Source organism: Malania oleifera, chromosome 6, assembly GCF_029873635.1.
Source record: "Malania oleifera isolate guangnan ecotype guangnan chromosome 6, ASM2987363v1, whole genome shotgun sequence".
Lineage (NCBI taxonomy): Eukaryota > Viridiplantae > Streptophyta > Magnoliopsida > Santalales > Ximeniaceae > Malania > Malania oleifera.
In genome coordinates, this window is record NC_080422.1 from 16,860,813 (window position 1) to 16,879,970 (window position 19,158).

Here is a 19,158-nt window from a genome sequence, read left to right on the forward strand (position 1 = left end):
TCATCTTTAGACTTTAGTTATTGAAAATTTGAACAACATATAATACAAACTTATACTGATTTTAATTCAAATCCAAAATCTAAAATTTACGTTTCCCAAACACCACCTAACCCCCAAACACAACTTAAAAATTAAAATATGTTCTTCCCAGGACAACCACACTAGCTAGAATTAGTTAGAACCAATAAGATTTCAAGCAGGAAAGAATCTCTTCTTGTGCTTGTTTCAAGTAAGAGAATCAAGACCAATGTTTCAAGATTTTTCTTGATTGATATATGCAATTGATTTATCCTGCAAAAAACACTACATTTTTTGGGCAGATTTTTGCGGTGATGATGTGAACAATTTGTTTGCATTTGCTAGTTTGCCTTGGAGGTGGCAACTGGTGTGGAGGTGAAGGCTATACCCATTTTTTGTACTAAAGAATGATGAAAAGCTAGCTTGCTGGTTGACAAGGTGGTGGGGGCTAATCTAAATTAGATAAAGAAAAGGATTGATGGTTTTGTGCAGTCCATTTGTGTATGTGCAGCCTAGGCTAGTTTGGATTTTAAAGCAACTGATGAGTTTGTGCAATTTGGAGTTTGTGATGGTGGTAATCCTGCATCTGCCAGTGGCTGTGGATGAGGATGATGAATTGGTGATTGAGGCTTCTGTGTGAGCTGCTTTGAAATATCTAATTGATCTTCCATAGCCCAATTAATGCAAATTGTTCCTTCTGAATTTGAGAATAGGGCATTTCACCTGTAAGGGTCAATGTTTGTTTAACTCAAGATGCGATATTCACCAAGTGATGAAGCCAACTTCCCTACAATTTAGACAGCAACGACAACGCAGCCCTACCAATCATCCACGAGGTCATCAGGTTGTAAGGTTTTGCCTCGTATGATCAAAGGGAAATGCTTGCTACTCATCATGAGCCAATGATGATCCTCAATTGACATGGCGAGCAAAGATAGGTAGGTCCCATATGAGCACAGCCTATACTATACATGCTATGAGTTTCTTGGTTGCAAGACAAGTGTGTATGGTCAATCAAATGTCTTGAGGCAGATATAGGCAGCTCTGTTTTTCACATCGATAAGTGGATTTGGGTAAAATCAGTGTATATAACTTCTAGCATGAGGTGCAAAGAGTAGCAATTTTATTCTATTTTTTAAAACCCATTACAATATTGTCATTTCATTAGTATGGCTGAACTACAGAACAAAAGACTAGAAACACCAAATCTAGTTCATTGAACTTGAGCTGTGTATTAGGAAATAGCCCATTCTTCTCCCCAAATCCCTTGTGAAACCATTCCCAAGAGCATGAAATTCCCATGTCCATATCAAAGCACTTGTAATTATAAGGAAAAATATTGTCCTTTTTGGTCACTAATTACTTGATGCAGAGGCATGATAACTTCTATACTAAATGTAACCTTGCAACTCCAGCAAGTCATGGAAATGACTAATCCATCTTGCAGTTTTGCAGGCAAGGCCTCCAAAATAAGAACTAGAAAAGTCACAATCACCTAATTACATTATCTCTTTGCAGACCAGCAAATTTCCTTGATGTGTCAAGTTGGAAGTTTTAACTAAGACAAAATGCAAAGATATTTAACCATGAGTCATTTTGCTTCAAACTAGCTGCACTAATTTACATCCCTAGTTCCATGATTCAACATTACAAAAGAAAAGGTTTTGAAGAACCAATACCTGATAAACTCACAAAAAATTTATGAACAAAAATTTGAAGTGAAAAAGTGAGTATTAATGGGAAAGCGAGTAGATTGAGATTTGACATCCAGAGAGTTAGCAAAAATCCAGAGGAAACTCTGGTCCAATTAGTCATGGCACTTGTTAGTTGTCCCTTGTGTTAGGTCTATATCTTTAAAACAGTGTTTGGAGCAGTTTCGGGGAAGACAAAGCCGCTACAGACTTGAACTGTAACCACAACAGCAACCTCATTAGCAAACTGGTAGGATAAATTGGCATGAAATATATATAATACAGGCACTAAGTAACATGATTTTGTAATGCTTTAGAATAACATTTTTTCTCTGGTTTCTTAGTTTGTATACTTCCTTTGTCTAGCCAAAAAAATGAAAGAAGCACAAAAAATATTATCAACAATCAGCAACAATCAATTACTCGGGTGCTAAGTTGAAAGGAATTGAACACAAAAGGCAAAGAGGATTCAATTTTCCACCTTTTCTTGCCTGTACTTTGCACGTATAGAATTCAGAGGGCAGCCATTGGTGTTCATCTGCAAATCTTGTAATGCAAAAGTCATAGTCTTCAGATCTGATGCCTTGTAGGTGGTATAGAATGCTAGAGTTGGATTCTGCCAGAATTATGGAGTGAAGTCATGGTCCTAGTACATATAAAAAAAGCAAGTGGAACAATATAAACAGAGGGAAAACACTAACCCATGGATGGCCTGACTGGTCCAATGTCCATCTGGCTAGGAAGACAGCTGATGCAGCTATGAGAGAGGGAATGTAATTCAAGAAATCATATTCCAACAATGTCAATTCTGCTAGATAATTTGCCAAGTATTCCAATTCAAAACTGGGGTTCTGTATATGTAAAGTAATAAATGCAAAATCAGTCAATCAGAGTTTGGCATCCCCTGAGCCTTGGAGAGCTAAGACCAGGACTAGAAGCAACATACCTTGTAAGTAGCTTGTGCTGCACGGACAAATCTCCTGAAAACCAAGAATTTTGCAACAGAAACACATTGAGGGGATTTCAGAAAGTATATATTATTTGGAAAAAGGTTCCATATATTTTAACTGATATACCTTAGAAATGTTTTCGTAGTAGGTGCAGAAATTTGAAAGCCAAAGTTGTTCAATACTCGGCTTTCCATTTTCAATACCTGGTAGTATACTTTAGTTAGGAAATATCTCATCTCCAAACAGTGACTATGGCACAAACAGATAATCAAAGGACCCTAAGAAAAAAATTTAGTGTGTCAAAAGATCCTGATTCTGAAAATGATCTGCTTCTAAGTGGTGGTAGTGACTGAAATTAAGGTGCTAAGCTGGAGCCAACTTATAGTGCACTCTGGACTACCATTACCATGACATTGCAGTTGCTGAAGATGGTCTATGAATTTATCTAGCTAGGACCCAATTCTGATCCAATTTCATAGACTAGAAACAAACAAATCATTTACTCATATAGCAAAATATTTTATATTACTTTGTAATTGCATGTATATCTGACCAGTACAGATTGAGGTGCAGTTGCTGAAGATGGTCTATAAATTTATTTAGGACCCAATTCCAATCCAATTTCATAGATTAGAAACAAACAAATCATTTGGGTGAACACCAACTTGACCCAAAAGCTTAAGCCTATTTTGGGTCAAGTTGGTGTTCACCCATGTGTATCAAGCCCACCCATGGGCTCCTCCGCTGCTAACAATTTATTTATAGTAAAATATTTTATATTCAAACTTTGTAATTGCATGTATATCTGACCCGTACAAATTGTGTGTGCAGGTATATGCATCCTCCCTGCACCCCAAAAAAGGCACACGCATCCCAAGCACTAGGTAAGGTTGAAGAAAATAAATTTTTTCTTCTTTTTCATGTTCAATGACCAATTCATCCAAAAGTAGGAGCAAATTATATGTGAAGAACACTAATAAGATCATACGGTATTACTATATCTGATACCTAATACTCAATTCAGATGTAAATCCCATATATTAATTTCAACAAATCTTATATTCCATGAAATTTTGAATTATATCATAATCGTATCACGTCGAATATAATTTAAATAATTTCATCAAAATATGGCCTATTTCTCTCTCACTCCCTCTTACGTGTATGTGTATATATAATAATATAAACACACACATACATACATACAAATATTGTTGAGAATTCAACTTATGAGTTTGTGTCACATTGAAAAATTTGAGTGGATGATGGGTGCTTATTTACATGGTTGGATCCAAGACCTAATAGGCTTAAACTTTTGAATCAAATTGGTGCTCACCCATGTCAAGCACACCTATAGACTCCTCCGGTGCTAACAAGTGGTATCAGAGCCGACGGTTCATAACTTTGGGTATGGGACTGTGTGATTGAGGCTAAGAAGGATCATCTAAGGTGCCAAGATGGATCCAAATTGGTTCAAGACATGGGAGGTAGGATTGGTTTGGATGCGGCATTTGGAATACAATTCGAGACACGTAAGACGGCCCACTTGAGCAAACTGTTAGAGAATTTGTCTCATGAGGGAGAAGATGGCTTATGTTCAAGGGGAAGCAGTTGGAACTCACAAGTGAGGGGGAGATTGTTGAGAATTCCACTTGTGAGTTTGTGCCACATTGGAAAATTTGAATAGATGATGGGTGCTTATATACATGGTTGGACCCAAGACCTAATAGGCTTAAGCTTTTGGGTCAAGTTGATGCTCACCCATGTGTATCAAGCACACCTATGGACTCCTTTGGTCCAAACATATATATATACCTATTTATAGACCTCACCAGAACTTCAAAAGTCCATGTGCCTCAAAATTTCAAGGTTATCTACTTCAAAGCCATGTAGGGCGCTTAAACTAGAGTTGCTTAGTTGCTTTAGAAGTTCTACAAACTATAAGAGGCATTTCAATACATTTTTTGTTTTAACTAAATATTTTTTCAAATCAATATTTGGATTCGTGTGTACCCAGGCATCCTAATTTGACCATAACAATCTAAGCACCTTAATTGACTGCGACAAAAGGGTAAACAGAATATACCTCTTCTCTTGTATAAGTACTGTCTGTGATGAAGCAAAAATCTTCCACATGTGGCGCACAAATTTCTTCATACTTCCTTAATGCCATAAAGAGAAACCAAAATTAAGGATCGCATCAGATTATGCAGAAACATCACAAATATCCAGGGCTTTTCACCCCAGCCATCATGCATGTTCATGAATGTTGCAAATGTGTATATATGCTTATGAAAGTTAATTTGTTTAAATATAGGAAAACAATAAATAAAATCATGGGGATGAAATGTATGAATCACAGTGATTTTCATCAAATAAAAATGAAAAAAAGAAAAATGTGTAGGTATTTAGTTGACAAAATATAACAGTGGAAGGCAAATAAACCCATTTTATTGGAACATCAAATGCAGATAAAATGTATAAATCACAGTTTTTTTTTAATCATTGAATAGAACCATGTATAATGAAAGAAAATTTATTTGCATGTGTAACCTACAAAATCATCCAAAACCTCATCCTAACTAGTGCACCTATGAGCCTATAACAGTATCTTGCGCCAGACCAATCAAATATAATTTAGAGTTGTGGATCACTATATCATCATCACTATTCACCACATAAGCCCCTGTTTGCACCGTTGACCATAACTTGTATGCTTTATATACTTAAAACAGTCAAATCACTAAAGTTAAAAAGGAAAAAAGATCATGTAATGAATGTCACTATAGACACTGAATCTTACGAGGCAATTAGCATGCAAGTGATGCCAAGAAGTTGAAGTCTCTGTCTTTCAATGTAATTTTGAGAAAGAAACAAATCGATGAGATGCACTGTGAGGTAAAGTGTATCTGGCACCAACTTATATTCCTCAGACACCTGAAACTTGGAATGATTAGAAAAAATATTGGATTAGAATTCAGTTATCTAGGAAGTCATAATATAACTTTTTACACCCTCAAAAAATTGTTTATCAAATTCCATTAAGTTACTTATAACACATGAATATTTAGTATGTAAAGGGAAACAATGGCTTCGTACTAAGTTAAACTTCCGTTTATTAAAATTTATCTTAATGGTTCACTGGTCATGCAATCATGTTATTAAATTGCTAAAAAAATTATAGTTATATTTTAAACTCTATTATCCATGGTTTTAAAACCCAAACCAGACCAGTTCAGCCAGGTCAGTGCAACCCAGCCCAAACCAAGTGAACTGGTCAGCTGAGTTGATTCAAAATTGCTAAGAAATAAAGTAGGAATTGAACCCCAGTCCTTCAGTTCCAAGAAGGGTTATCTTACCAGGGGACAACCATCCATATAAGTTAAAATGCAACATACTGGGTATACTTCTTGATATTGCTTTACATGTCTTATTTTTCATGTACTATATCTGAATCCTTCTTGATATAGCTTTAAGTATCTTATTTTTATTTTTTACAAGATCATTATATTTAAAATTTTTTTATCTAAACGCATGTTTACAATATTTAAAAAAAAAAAATTCATATCTTTTATGATGATGTCACTGGTTCGATCACCAGGTCATAACCCATTGAATTCAGTGAGCTCACTGGCTTGGTCAATAGTCCATTAATACATGATTTCCTTCCTTTTCTATCTTTCCTTCTTTTCCTTCCTCATTCCATCACAGTATCACTTATCTCCTCTCTATATTAACATGCAGCACATGCAGATTCCTATGGGTAAATTTCATAAATGATCACTGAAATTTAGCATTTGTTTCAAACTGGCTGAACTTCAATTTGCAATATATTGTCCACTGAAATAATGTCATCCAATATACAACAGCTTTCTTCTACACTGATACATTACTCTAGTTCTTGAGTCAGCCCTGCTGTCCTGCCCACACCCATTCACCAGTTCATTTACTCCTACCAAAGGTATTTGGTAGGGATTAGGGTTTTTTTAATCAATATTAGGGATCAGCGGACAGAAATTCTTTTGATGAATTCCCCCTTTTAGGGATACAAGGGCTGATTGGGATAGCCAACTGGGACATTAGGAGATCATTCCATCAGTCACAAGATACAGCTTTCTTCTACACTGATACATTACTCTAGTTCTTGAGTCAGCCCTGGTGTCCTGCCCACACCCATCACCAGTTCATCTACTCCTACCAAAAGTATTTGCTAGGGATTAGGTTTTTTTAAGCAACGTTAGGGACTAGCGGATGGCAATTCTTTTGATGAATTCCCCCTTTTAGGGATAGAAGGGCTGATTGGGATAGCCAACCGGGACATTAGGAGATCATTCCATGAGTCACAAGAGTTGACCATTACACATCAGATGGCATTGAAGCGAATGTATAAAGTTTAGTGCATATATGTCGTGATTGAAGCTCAGTGACCAAAGTTTAAAAACTAATGTTTAAGTTCAAGACCATTCATCAAATAAAATCAGAATCCTGCTAATAATAATAAAAACAAAAGCAGTAGAAATAATGATGATGATAGAAATAACAGCAGCAGCAGCAGCAGCAACAAGAAAACCAACAACAAAAGCTCCACTTCTTGCTTGAAAAGGATTTAAAATAGGTGTATTCCAGTTTGAAGCATAGTCAACATCAATGGCTCAGTCAATTAGAATCCTACAACCATGGTGTGTACTACAAAAAGTGTAATAAAAAAAGAGAAGGCAAGAACAAAATGAAAATAAAAAGAAGCATGTGCATTGTAACATTCTCATTAATAACTTCCAAGGACCATACGGCACAAACCTCCACAAGCCAATCAACTAGAATCCCACGCATGCACTGGGTGATATCTCGCTGGACTGTTTCCATAAAATTAGAAGAAGGCCTTTGTTTGAGCTGAGGAAAAGAGAGATCTGATCATTAATAAGGTATTGAAATTTCCACCTACACAGTCCTAATGGATACTGGAAACATGCAATGGGGTGGATGCCATGGTCTTTGAATGGTAGTGCTTGAGCCACACAAACATGCACGTATAGATCTTCTAATCATTTAATTGCATAACAAATTGCACAAGTTACTCATGGCACTGAAACCGCACACAGAAGATCTTTTAGGTTCTCATACAGAAAGCATGTTAGTGCATAGATATACACACGTCCAGTTCTAAGCAATAGTGCTGGCTGTCAACTCAGAACAGGATATTGGATCAGAAGTGGGATGCTATATGGTATATATCAGATAAATTAAAGAAATCCTCAGTTGGGTCCTTTCAGGAAGTGACTTTCACTCCCAGTTCATGAAGACCTTATGCTTCACAGGTCATACTAGAACTCAATTTGTGGTTTGGAGTCTTTGGATGGACCATATGCCTACTTATGCATAATATAAAATTTGAGGTTAAATAGAAGAGAATGGCCCTTGGACAACAGATGTCCAGGCATCCCCATGCAAAAGCTGCCAAAGACAGCAGAGTACTTCTTTAGTCATGCTCAACAAATTAAAGTTTCCCCTTTATTCTCTGTAAGTTTGGATGCATATATAACTTCCTCCACCATCATCAGTCTCTCCATTGTACAGTCATCAATGTTCTTTCCATTTTGGTCCTACAACCTAGAAAAATGGTTTTTACTTATGTTTCTCCTTGCTATTATGTTGAGAAGTCTGAACATTATGGGACTCTAGAAAATTTTTATGACAGAAAATGTTAGCCTTATTTAAGGTCCTAGAACGAAAATGAAGAGAAGGAAATCAACACAAAGTCGGAAAATAATATTTACATGCATTTAAAGTTCAATTGTCCATTTTTGGTTGAGGTAATTGGTCTTCGTATGCTAAATTCTGTTGTATACTTGCATGCACGTCTTCTTTTTGTTCCATATTTTGTTGGTGTAATAGAAAGGGAAACTTGAGTATCAGGAATAGATTGACAGTTTTGATGGGACAAACCTCTGCAACACATAAATTGCTATAGATTTCAGCAGCATAAGGGCTACACAACTGAGGATCATGGTGATCAGAATCTATGTCTTTAACATCCGGATTGCTTGATATCTTCAATTTCCCACAAGGGCCAACTTTCTCAGCTGCGTCCAGTCAAAAAATGTGTCATTCTTTGTTGCATGTGATTTTGAACAACAATGCAACACAATCGAAACATGGAAATAGTTGCTAAACAATTCAAACATTCCTCCTTATGGTCGTTCACTGTGAAGTTATAAAATTCATTTCAAATTTGAACAGTTGAACAATCACATATCCTCAATTCTAAACTAGCATGTTTACCAGAAGGCAAACAGTTTAAACAATTCTTTTATTGGGAACTTGGGCTTGTGGACAAATCTGGACTCATGATTTTATTTAATTGTAAATTTTAATGCACTCTAACACACCTTTTATGAATTGAAGACCTTGGAACAAACTTCAACCAGTTATAATTCTATAATCATGATAAATCTACTCAAGCACAAGATTTGTATTTTTTAAAACTTTCTAAGCTTGAACAAGAGCAGTTAAAACAAATTTGAAAATGAAAGAAAATTTTTAAAACAAATTTGAAAATGAAAGAAAATTTTTGAAGGGATTGTTCTTACTGTCTTCACATCAAGACAACTCATTATCAAGATACTGCTATTTCTATATCAGTATTAACTAGAAAAGCAAAAAAATAAAAAATAAAAAATTGGAAAAAAAAACAAAAAAACAGTAAAAATAACAACAAAAAAATTAATATATATATATATATATATATATATATAAAAGAAATCTATGAGTAGTATGGCACATAATATATTGCTACTTAAACAGGAAAACAGCAAAAGCAAAGGAACTCCAACAAAAAGCACTTATATTCTTGAGTTTGCAAGCTAGACTGTAAGCAAGTAGGTAAGAGTGTAAGACAATTGAAAAAAGAGAAGGCAAACCTTTCCTTAAAGGGCTTTGGAGAAGAGGAGGCATAGCAAGATTCTGTCTTTCAAGCTGACAATCAGCTGCAGCAAGCTCCCTCATGTTGCAACTATTATCTAAAGATGGTTCTTCCAAACTCTCTGCACTAGTAACATCTTCTTTTTTAAGTTCTTTTTTTCTTATTTGATGCATTTTTGTTTCTACATCAGTTTGAAGCTGTGGGATTTCTAAGACAACAGACGGGACCACCTTGGACACCTTTACTTTACGTCTTTTACACTGCTTACCCTTCCTACTCTGTCAATCAGCAAAATTGATGCAACATTCAGACTCTTCAACAAATAAAAAAATGAAAATCTTGTATAAATGACAAGGCTACCAAGTTCCCATTGAATCAAACGGAAGACTTTTCCAAGTGAAAAACTGACAATCATATTGATACATTGTATACTGAACCTGAATTTTGGCTGCATCGATGCAGTTCCTAAGTGAATTTTCACAGCAAACATTTGTGACATTCTTGAGCACTGCCCGCCTTTTTAGCTGAAGACATGCAGTATCAGCAGCATTAGAGTTGTTTTCATTCAAGGCTGCTCTTTTTCTATTTGGTTGCAACGCAGGCTTCTGATCTTGTTGTGTGGATGCCTTTGAAGTGGGCTTCCCCCCCCATGCATGAAATGCAGCAGCTCGAGCTCGAGTTATTCGAGCAGTAGGTTCCTCAACATTGGCAATAACCAGAGTTTCTTTCTTCATATTCCCAAGCGTTGGAGAAGAGTTAAACGAGGATATGTTGGAACAGGATTTTATGTATCAATAGAATTTATGAAAACCTACCAACATTGAGAGAACACAATTCAAGCCCCATTGACTTCAACAGCAGAAGTGTGCAAACCATTTCTTATAAAGCAATAAATTCAGACATTAAAAATCAACATTGAATCAAAACAACAATGAGTGAGAGCAGGAAACTATTGTTTTCTGCACTGAAGAATTGCTTACCATAAAAGAAAAACTGATTTTCAATGCTTTACTAAGTTCAGTAAAATACTTGGAAATTCTAGTGAAATTAAAGAGGTTTTCCTAGCTCACTTTGCAATTTACAAAGTAGATTTCCACCTACAATTATCTTTTAAATAATTATATTTTATAGACAATTTTTTTATTAGCTGCTCGCAAACAATATTAAAATTTACTAGAAGATTCCATATGCCTCAGCTAAAAACATTATAGCAGTTCACAAATTCAATGAGAGTAAACAGTAATGATTTTCTCCAATTGAGTTCAATAGAGGCTGGAGAGCACCCGTTGTCAACATTTTTTGCAAGGATCAAAAACCAAATGGAAGGTCAGATAATAAAATGGAAATTCACTGCATAAAATGAAAAAAAAATAAAGGATTTTCCATTTTATGAGCACATTTTTTACTTTATTTCCGAACGTTCTGTACCATAAAGCATTGACACTCTTGCAACTTCGCATTTACAACACAGCTAAGCCTGGCAATCATTTTTCCTTGTATTTACCCTTCATTATCATCACTCACTCTAAGGGGTACATGATTATAAAATGCATAAATCCCCGTATCTAGTTTACTTGTCGCCTGAACACATTTTACAACTCTCTATTTTCTTTTATCATACACTGCCATGTCTATTAGGTAGGGTAATTGTCCACGCAACTCTACAACTGGAAGTATGAGACTACGAGCTAGTTGATGAAGTATGTTCTGACTAGCTGTACTAATTATGCGTCACTCCCATTATTTAACTAGCACCATATATCATTACTTTGATGCATAGAGCCATTTCACTTCAGAATAATAGAACGGTAGTCCCTTTGTTGATTATCCTTAATTGATATCCAACGTTCCTAACAAGTTCAAATTTTGAACACCGTATACCATTTGTGCCTTTCTAGTTGTTAATAGTCATAGTAATCATGAATTTTGAAAGCCATTAGACATTTGTTCTCCTAACTGTAATTTCGTTAGCTTTGCTCTCATCTTTTCAGCATATATAGGTAACATTATATTTCTTCCTTTTTCAGCAGTCACTTGTTAAGGGAGACATAATAATTCCAACTGTGTCAAAAGGGAAATGAACTAAAATAAATTTCTTCAAAATTTCCACTAGCATGAGCGAAAATATCCAATATGCAGTCATGAATATATCAACAAACAATGGCACTGTAATGAAGCTGAGGTATGAGTTCATAGGATGAACAAAATCTTGCTAAAAAAAAAAAATGTATTCAAACAGTTCAGAACACACAAAATAATGATAATAAGAATAATGTTCATGGCCGCAATCAAATCCAAACTTTCATGCATCTTGGTCCATGACATATCCCTATAAAAATTGTTGTGGAAATCGAATGCACAGTGGAATAACACGATCTTACAAAGCAGCACTCAACAGTGAATAATACAGAAAAAAAATCATGCAGATTATATGAAAGCAATAACAAAGACACAAAGAATTACGTAGTTCGGCAATGCCTACATCCACGAAAGCAATCGGCAATGATTTCATACTATCTTGCGTCAAAGACACGAACAACATTACAAATACAACTTATACAACGTATATATAAAGGTTTCCCGAAGGCTTTCCCTCCAAACCCCAACCAACCTAATGTCCCAATTCAAATTTGAAAATCTGCATTGGGTTCCCAAGCCAAACCATCGACGGTTTGCAGACATGCTGTCGACGGTTTAATATTGAGAACAAAACCTCTTTGAATTCTGGACCAAACCGTCAACGAATATAGGACAACTATCGACAATTTACTCAGCAAACACCAGCATACCGTTTTTCACTATATTTTCACTTTGTGCATGCCTTCCACTCACAATATGAACCACGTATCACAACAATCTCCACCTTGGCGAATATACGCCCCTTAGAAAAAAACTGAAAACATAAAACCCACTGTTCCACCTTAGGACAATAGGTTGGCACCGTTTCCCTTCTAGCAGCTGGAGACATTCAGCAAGTCCAAACAATGCTTGAACTTATCTGTGGTAACCAGCTTCATCAAGATATCTGCCACGTTCTCAAAAGTGTGAACTTTATCAAGCACAAGTTCACCTGAAGAAATCAACTCCCGAATCCTGTGGAACCTTACATCTATATGTTTGGCCCTTGCATGATACACTTGATTCTTCGCCAAATAGATGGCACTCTGACTATCACAACGCTGCTCAACTACACCTTACCGTATGCCCAGCTCCTTGACTAAACCAGTAAGCCACAATGCTTCCTTAGCAGCTTCGGCAACTTCCATATACTCCGACTCAGTTGTTGATAATGCCACCAGAGATTGTACCATGGACCTCCAAAAAATAGGTCCTCCCACAAGGATAAACACATACCCTGTTGTAAACCTCCTATCATCAAGATCCCCTGCATAATATGCATCAACAAATCCCACAATTGACGGATTACTCTGTTGCCGAATATGAAGTCATAGTGAAAAGTACCCCGTAAGTATTTGAAAATCTATTTTACGACATCCCAATTGTGTCTACTCGGATTTGAAAGAAACTTACTCACCACAATGACTGCATATGTCAGGTCCAATCTTATACATACCATAGCATAAATTAAACACCGCATAGGACTAGCATGAGGGACCTTTGACATGTCCCGGATATCATCATCCGTCCTTGGGCATTGAGTGGCAAACAAGTTAAAGTGATTTTCTAATGGTGTACTTACCAGTTTTGCATCAGCCGTACTAAACCTTTCCAACACCTTCTTCATATAATCGCCCTGAGATCATCACAATCTCCCTAAAGTTCTGTCCCGACAAATCTCCATCCCAAAGATCTTCTTGGTTACACCAAGATTTTCAAGTCAAACTCTTTATTCAACAAAGTCTTCAACTGATTTACCTCAATTATGTCCTTCGCAGCAATTAGCATGTCATCAACATAGAGCAACAAGAAAATGAGAGAACCATCATCAAGATTCTTTACATACACACAGCAATCATACTCACACCTCCTATAGCCTATCTGAATCATATAGGAATCAAAACGTTTGTACCATTGACTCGAAGATTGTTTCCGTCCGTAAAGTGACTTCTTCAATTTACAAACCAAATGCTCCTATCCGGGTTGATTGAACCCTTCTGGTTGTGCCATATAGATCTGCTCTTCCAAATCACCATGGAGAAATGTTGTCTTCACATCCATTTGTTCCAAATGTATATCATAATGTGCAACTAATCCCAACACTATGCTAATGGAAGTGTGTCTGACCACAGGTGAGAAGATTTCATCATAATCTACTCCTTTCTTTTATAAGTATCCCTTTGCCACTAACCGTGCATTGAATTTTTCTCCTTCCTTTTCTGAAATTGCTTCTTTCTTCCAATATATACACTTGCAACCTATAGCCCTCTTCTCATCTAGAAGCTCCACCAAATCCCAAGTCTGGTTCTTATGCTACAACTCCATTTTCTCCATCATAGCACCCATCCATCTACTTTTCTCCCGGCCGTGCACTACCTCTTGAAAAGTAGTTGGATCCTTGCAACAGGTAATAAAAACATAAAATACCAAATCATCAAATCTATACCTAGACGGTAGTCTGATAGTGCGTCAGGATCTCCGTATAGGAATACCGTCAACCTGCTAGTTCCCAAGCTATAACTCCCTACAATTTGGGGACTGTTATCATTACCCTGAATTTCTAACTCCACCTACATAACATGCTCATCTCTACTCCAGTTTTCTGACTTCTATCTATCTTCATCATCTTCTTGAGTACGCTTCACCATAGCTTTCTCATCGAAAACTATATCTCTACTGATCACCACCTTGTTTGTCATTGGATCCCACAGCTTGAACCCTTTCACACCTTTCTGATACCCCAAAAAAATACAACGTCTAGACTTTGCGTCAAGTTTCGATCTCTCCTCACTAAAAAAGTGCACATAAGCTAGACAATTGAATACTCTCAAACTGGAGTAGTCTACCGCATTACCTATCCATACCTCCTGTGCAACTTTCCCCTCTAGTGATGCCCTTGGTGATCAATTTACCAAGAAACATGTCATACTAACTACCTCAACCCAGAAGTTCTTCACTAGCCCTGCATTCAACCTGAGACACTGAACTCTCTTAGCTAGAGTTCGGTTCATCCTTTCTACCACACCATTTTGTTGTGGTGTCCGGCGAACTGTGAAATGTCTCTTTATGCCCTACTACTCACAAAACTTCATGAACCTCAAAGCAGCGTACTCGATCCCATTGTCTAACCTATGGCATTTAATTCTCCTCCCGATCTGGTTTTCCACCTTAACTTTCCACAATTTAAACCTGGAAAACGTCTTTGACTTGTGCCGCATGAAGTACACCCAAACCTTCTGTGAGTAATTATCGATGAAACTCACAAATTACATATGCCTTCTGTGAGTAATTATCGATGAAACTCACAAATTACGTATGTCCACCCCATGATGCTACTCTCACCCACCCCCAAACATCCGAATGAATGTAGTCAAGAATACCTTCCGTCTTATGAGTGGTTGTTTTGAACTGCACCCTGTTCTACTTCCAAATAAAACATAACTTGCAGAATTTTAACTTGCATATTTTCATACCCTTTAAGAATTTCCTCTTATGAAGTTCCTTCACCCTATGCTCACCCATATGCCCTAACCACATATGCCACAAAACAGTATTATCAAACTCTGAATCTACAGCTGCAGCTCCACCTACAACTGTAGTGCCCAGCAGGGCATATATGTTTCTTGCTAACTTCTGCCCTTTTTCATCACCGTTAGAACCCCTTTCCAAACCTTCATAATCCCACTTTCTAACTTGCAACTAAATCCGTTACAATCCAAAGTGTCCAATGAAATTAAACTCTTTCGTAGATCCAATATGTGTCTTACATCACATAAGGTTCTCACAGCACCATCAAACAAATTAATTCTTACATTTCCTATTCCAATTATTATACATGAAACATCATTACCCATCAAAACGAAACCAGATTTAACCGACCTATAGGTGCTAAACCATTTTTTATTTGGTGTCATGTGATAAGAACACGCCGAGTCTAGGATCCATGAGTCCGTGAGGCGATTCGAACCCGATGAAATTGAAAGGATATCACCATCACTACTTTCTGAATTTTCTTATTCAACTACATTCGCTGATTTTGAAGAACCCTCTTTATTTTAAGCATTCCCCTTCTTCCATTTTGGATACTCCGGTTTTACGTGCTCCTTTTTACCACACTTAAAACACCGGATATCCTTCTTCTTTTTGGACTGCGATCGAGATTTATTGTGAGTCGATCCATTCCTGAATTTTCCTCTCCCACATTCATGGTTATCCTTCACCACAAGTCCTTCACCATGTGAAATTTCATTGCTAACCTTCTTTCTTTGATGAAGGCCTAGCAATGCGCTTGCTACCTCTTCTAAATTTAGGGTTTTTTCCCCCCATGTAGTCATAACCAAGTTTTCATACGTGTGAGATGCGGGTAGGGAATTCAATAGCATCAGCGCCTTGTCATCTTCCTTGAATTTCACATCAACCCGCATTGAATCACTTATGATTTAATTGAATGCATTGATGTGTTGGTTCAAATCCGAACCTTCTACCATCTTAAGCCAATATAACTTTTGCTTAAGGAATAGTTTATTCGTAAGAGACTTAGACATATACCGGCTTTCAAGTTTCTACCAAACAGCTGCCGAAGAATCCTTGTCCATGACGTGATACAGCACGTCATCTGCCAAACACAATCTAATAGTTGTCATAGCCTTTGCTTCCAATTCCTTCCAATTTATGTCATTCATGCCTTCCGGTTGAACTTCGTATAAGGCCTTCACCATACCTTGTTGTACTAACAGATCCTTCACCCTTCTATGCCATAAACCGAAGTTTCTGGTTCCATCAAACTTGACAACATCAAACTTTGCAAAAGAAGTTTCAAAGATCATTACAATAATGCTTTGATACCAATTTGTTGTGGAAATCAAATGCACGGCGGAATAACACGATCTTACAACGCAGCACTCAACGGTGAATAATACAGAAACAACACAATCACGTAGATTATATGAAACCATTAACAAAGACACAAAGAATTATGTGGTTCGGCAATGCCTATATCCACGGAAGCAATCGGCAATGATTTCTTACTATCTTGTGTCAAAGGCACGAACAACATTACAAATACAATATATACAACGTATATATATACAGGTTTCCCAAAGGCTTTCCCTCCAAACCCCAACCAACCTAATTTCCCAATTCAAATTTGAAAATCTACGTTGGGTTCCCGAGCCAAAGCAAAACCTCTCTGAATTATGGACCAAACCTTCGATGAATACAGGGCAACCGTCGACGGTTACCTCAACAAACACCAACATACTGTTTTTCACTATGTTTTCACTTTGTGCATGCCTTCCACTCACAATATGAGCCACATATCACAACAAAAATGCATAACATGAATGAAAGCATGTTAGTGGATAACTAAAAAAATTGCACTTATAACATGAATGTATGCATGTTAGTACACAATCACAAACTAATGCTCATAAGAATGTTAGCATTTCAAGCATGTTCTATTAGCTAAATTGTTGAATGATGCATAGCAATGCATCATCCATGATCTGCAACATAGTTATAACTTTTCAGGATATTCTGTTTCCTCAGTTGGCTTGCAGGTGCTCAGACCTGCAAGAGCTCTGGTTGACTCAATTAGATTCTCCACTGCTCACAACCCTCCTACCCTTGGTTTCAGATTGTAGATGGTGCTCAGACATTCAAGAAGATCATCTTGTTTGATGAAGGTCTTTGGCTGTTCTTTTGGCATGATGTTCAGCATGATTCATACCTCTTTAAAAAAAAAAAAAAACAAACTTCCAAGGTTGTGTAGGTTAACTGCAGAAAAATGTGACAGTTGGAGGTTGTTTGGTAATTGAAGGAGATCAAAATGGCGGGGCTAGAGGTTCAAAAGGAATTTGAGAGAAACTGAACAGGAGTAATTCTCAAATTTGTTTTAAATACAGTGTAGCAGGTGTGACGGAAGAGGATAAAATTGCCTGGGTCTACCCGAAGGATTGAAGTTTCTTAGTGAAGTCTAGTTTTTCTTGGATTAAAAGAAGGGAACGGGAAATAGGAGTAAACTTCCAAGGGAACCAAGATGACTTTACTTAGACTGGAGGCTACTCGGAAAATACTTAAAGATTGATAATCTTATGAAAAGAGGTGTTTAGTAGTAGCTGCTCCTCTTGGAAGGAAGATTGTGAAGCTGTAAATCACATTCTCTCTTACACTAACCCTATGTTTGAAGAGACCTTGGATTTGGATTTGGTTTTTTATTGAATTTGAATGAGAAGTAATATAAAATTATATTGAAATTTATCCAAATCTGCGCAAATCCATATCCAAGGTCCAAAGTCCATGCTCCCAAATGCAGCATAAATGAATTTGAATGTTATGGTTCTTGGTCCATGTCTTTGTGGGAATATACTAGAGTGCCATTCCTCTAGCTCTGTTTTGGATCATGATATATCTCTACTAAAAAAGAAAAAAAAAAATGCAAAACATGAATGTACGCATGTCAGTGTAGAACAGAAAAAAAAAAAAAAAAAATGCACTAATAACAAAAGAATTCTAATGAGTGTGTGTGGAAAATAATGCCCATAAGAGGGTGCGATAATGCATCTATAACCACAGAAGGTAAAAAACTGCCCATAAAAATCAAACGTCAGAACATAAAGGTAGCAGACTACAGTCACTACATACACAAATCAAATATATTTAAAGAGCAGCTGTTGATTACCCATGGCCGTACATCAAAACGAAAAAAAAAATTAGTAAAAGAATGAACCTGCAAGTGTTATAGGTCTCTAATACAGAAAAGAGAGAATACAAATCAAGCCGGCAGAACACACAAATCTTACAAATGTGTTTGGGTGCATGTCTGATCTACAAAAACCTGTCTCTGGTGATTTTAGCATAGCTACAGACCATTTTAAATATCATAAATTTAACACCTAAAGGTTAGAAAACGCAAGAAAATTTTAAACTGAAGAAAGTAAACATAGAGAAATTCACACGCTGCCAAAGCTTTGAGCTTCAAATTTTTCATCAGTGGTGACCCAAGAAACGAAAAATTGAAACTGGCATATAATTCGAAGCATAAGATTCAAATTTTCTTTTCTCTTCTTTCTTTACTTTTCTCGCAGTTTCTCGGTGACCCAACAAAGCACTAAGCTCCTCCTTACAAATCTGCGTTCCTAAACTACCAGTTTCTTCAAATTAAATCAAAACCAACGCACCCCAATTCATGTAAACACAAAGCATCAACAATGCATCAAAATTTGATAACCCAACCACGAAACACAATTTGATATTCATTAACATAAAATTTACTGTACCTTCCCAGCTCCCAGACCCCCACTCCCGATGTCTTTCAAGAAGTCAGAGAGAGAGAGAGAGAGAGTAGGAATGGTAGGAGTGAGCGTCAGAAGCAAGCGGGATACTCATACTACATACTTCAAAACAGAGTGAGTTAAATTACACTCCACAGCCTATAAAAATTTCAAAAAAATATATATTTTAT

General features: G+C 36.7%; 1 protein-coding gene across 1 annotated transcript; it reads right to left on the minus strand.

Annotated features, from left to right (window-relative positions):
* Positions 1-1,595: 1,595 nt before the first annotated feature.
* Positions 1,596-19,128, minus strand: LOC131158902 (cyclin-A2-4). The gene is made up of 12 exons (XM_058113838.1): positions 18,974-19,128; positions 10,016-10,389; positions 9,577-9,856; positions 8,603-8,739; positions 7,457-7,549; positions 5,463-5,596; positions 4,746-4,821; positions 2,786-2,862; positions 2,656-2,689; positions 2,411-2,560; positions 2,191-2,325; positions 1,596-1,925 (listed from the first exon to the last, which is right to left on the minus strand). The coding sequence occupies exons 2-12, from the start codon at positions 10,310-10,312 to the stop codon at positions 1,872-1,874; spliced, it is 1,467 nt and encodes a 488-aa protein (XP_057969821.1). The 5' UTR covers positions 10,313-10,389; positions 18,974-19,128; the 3' UTR covers positions 1,596-1,871.
* Between the last annotated feature and the right edge of the window lie 30 nt (positions 19,129-19,158).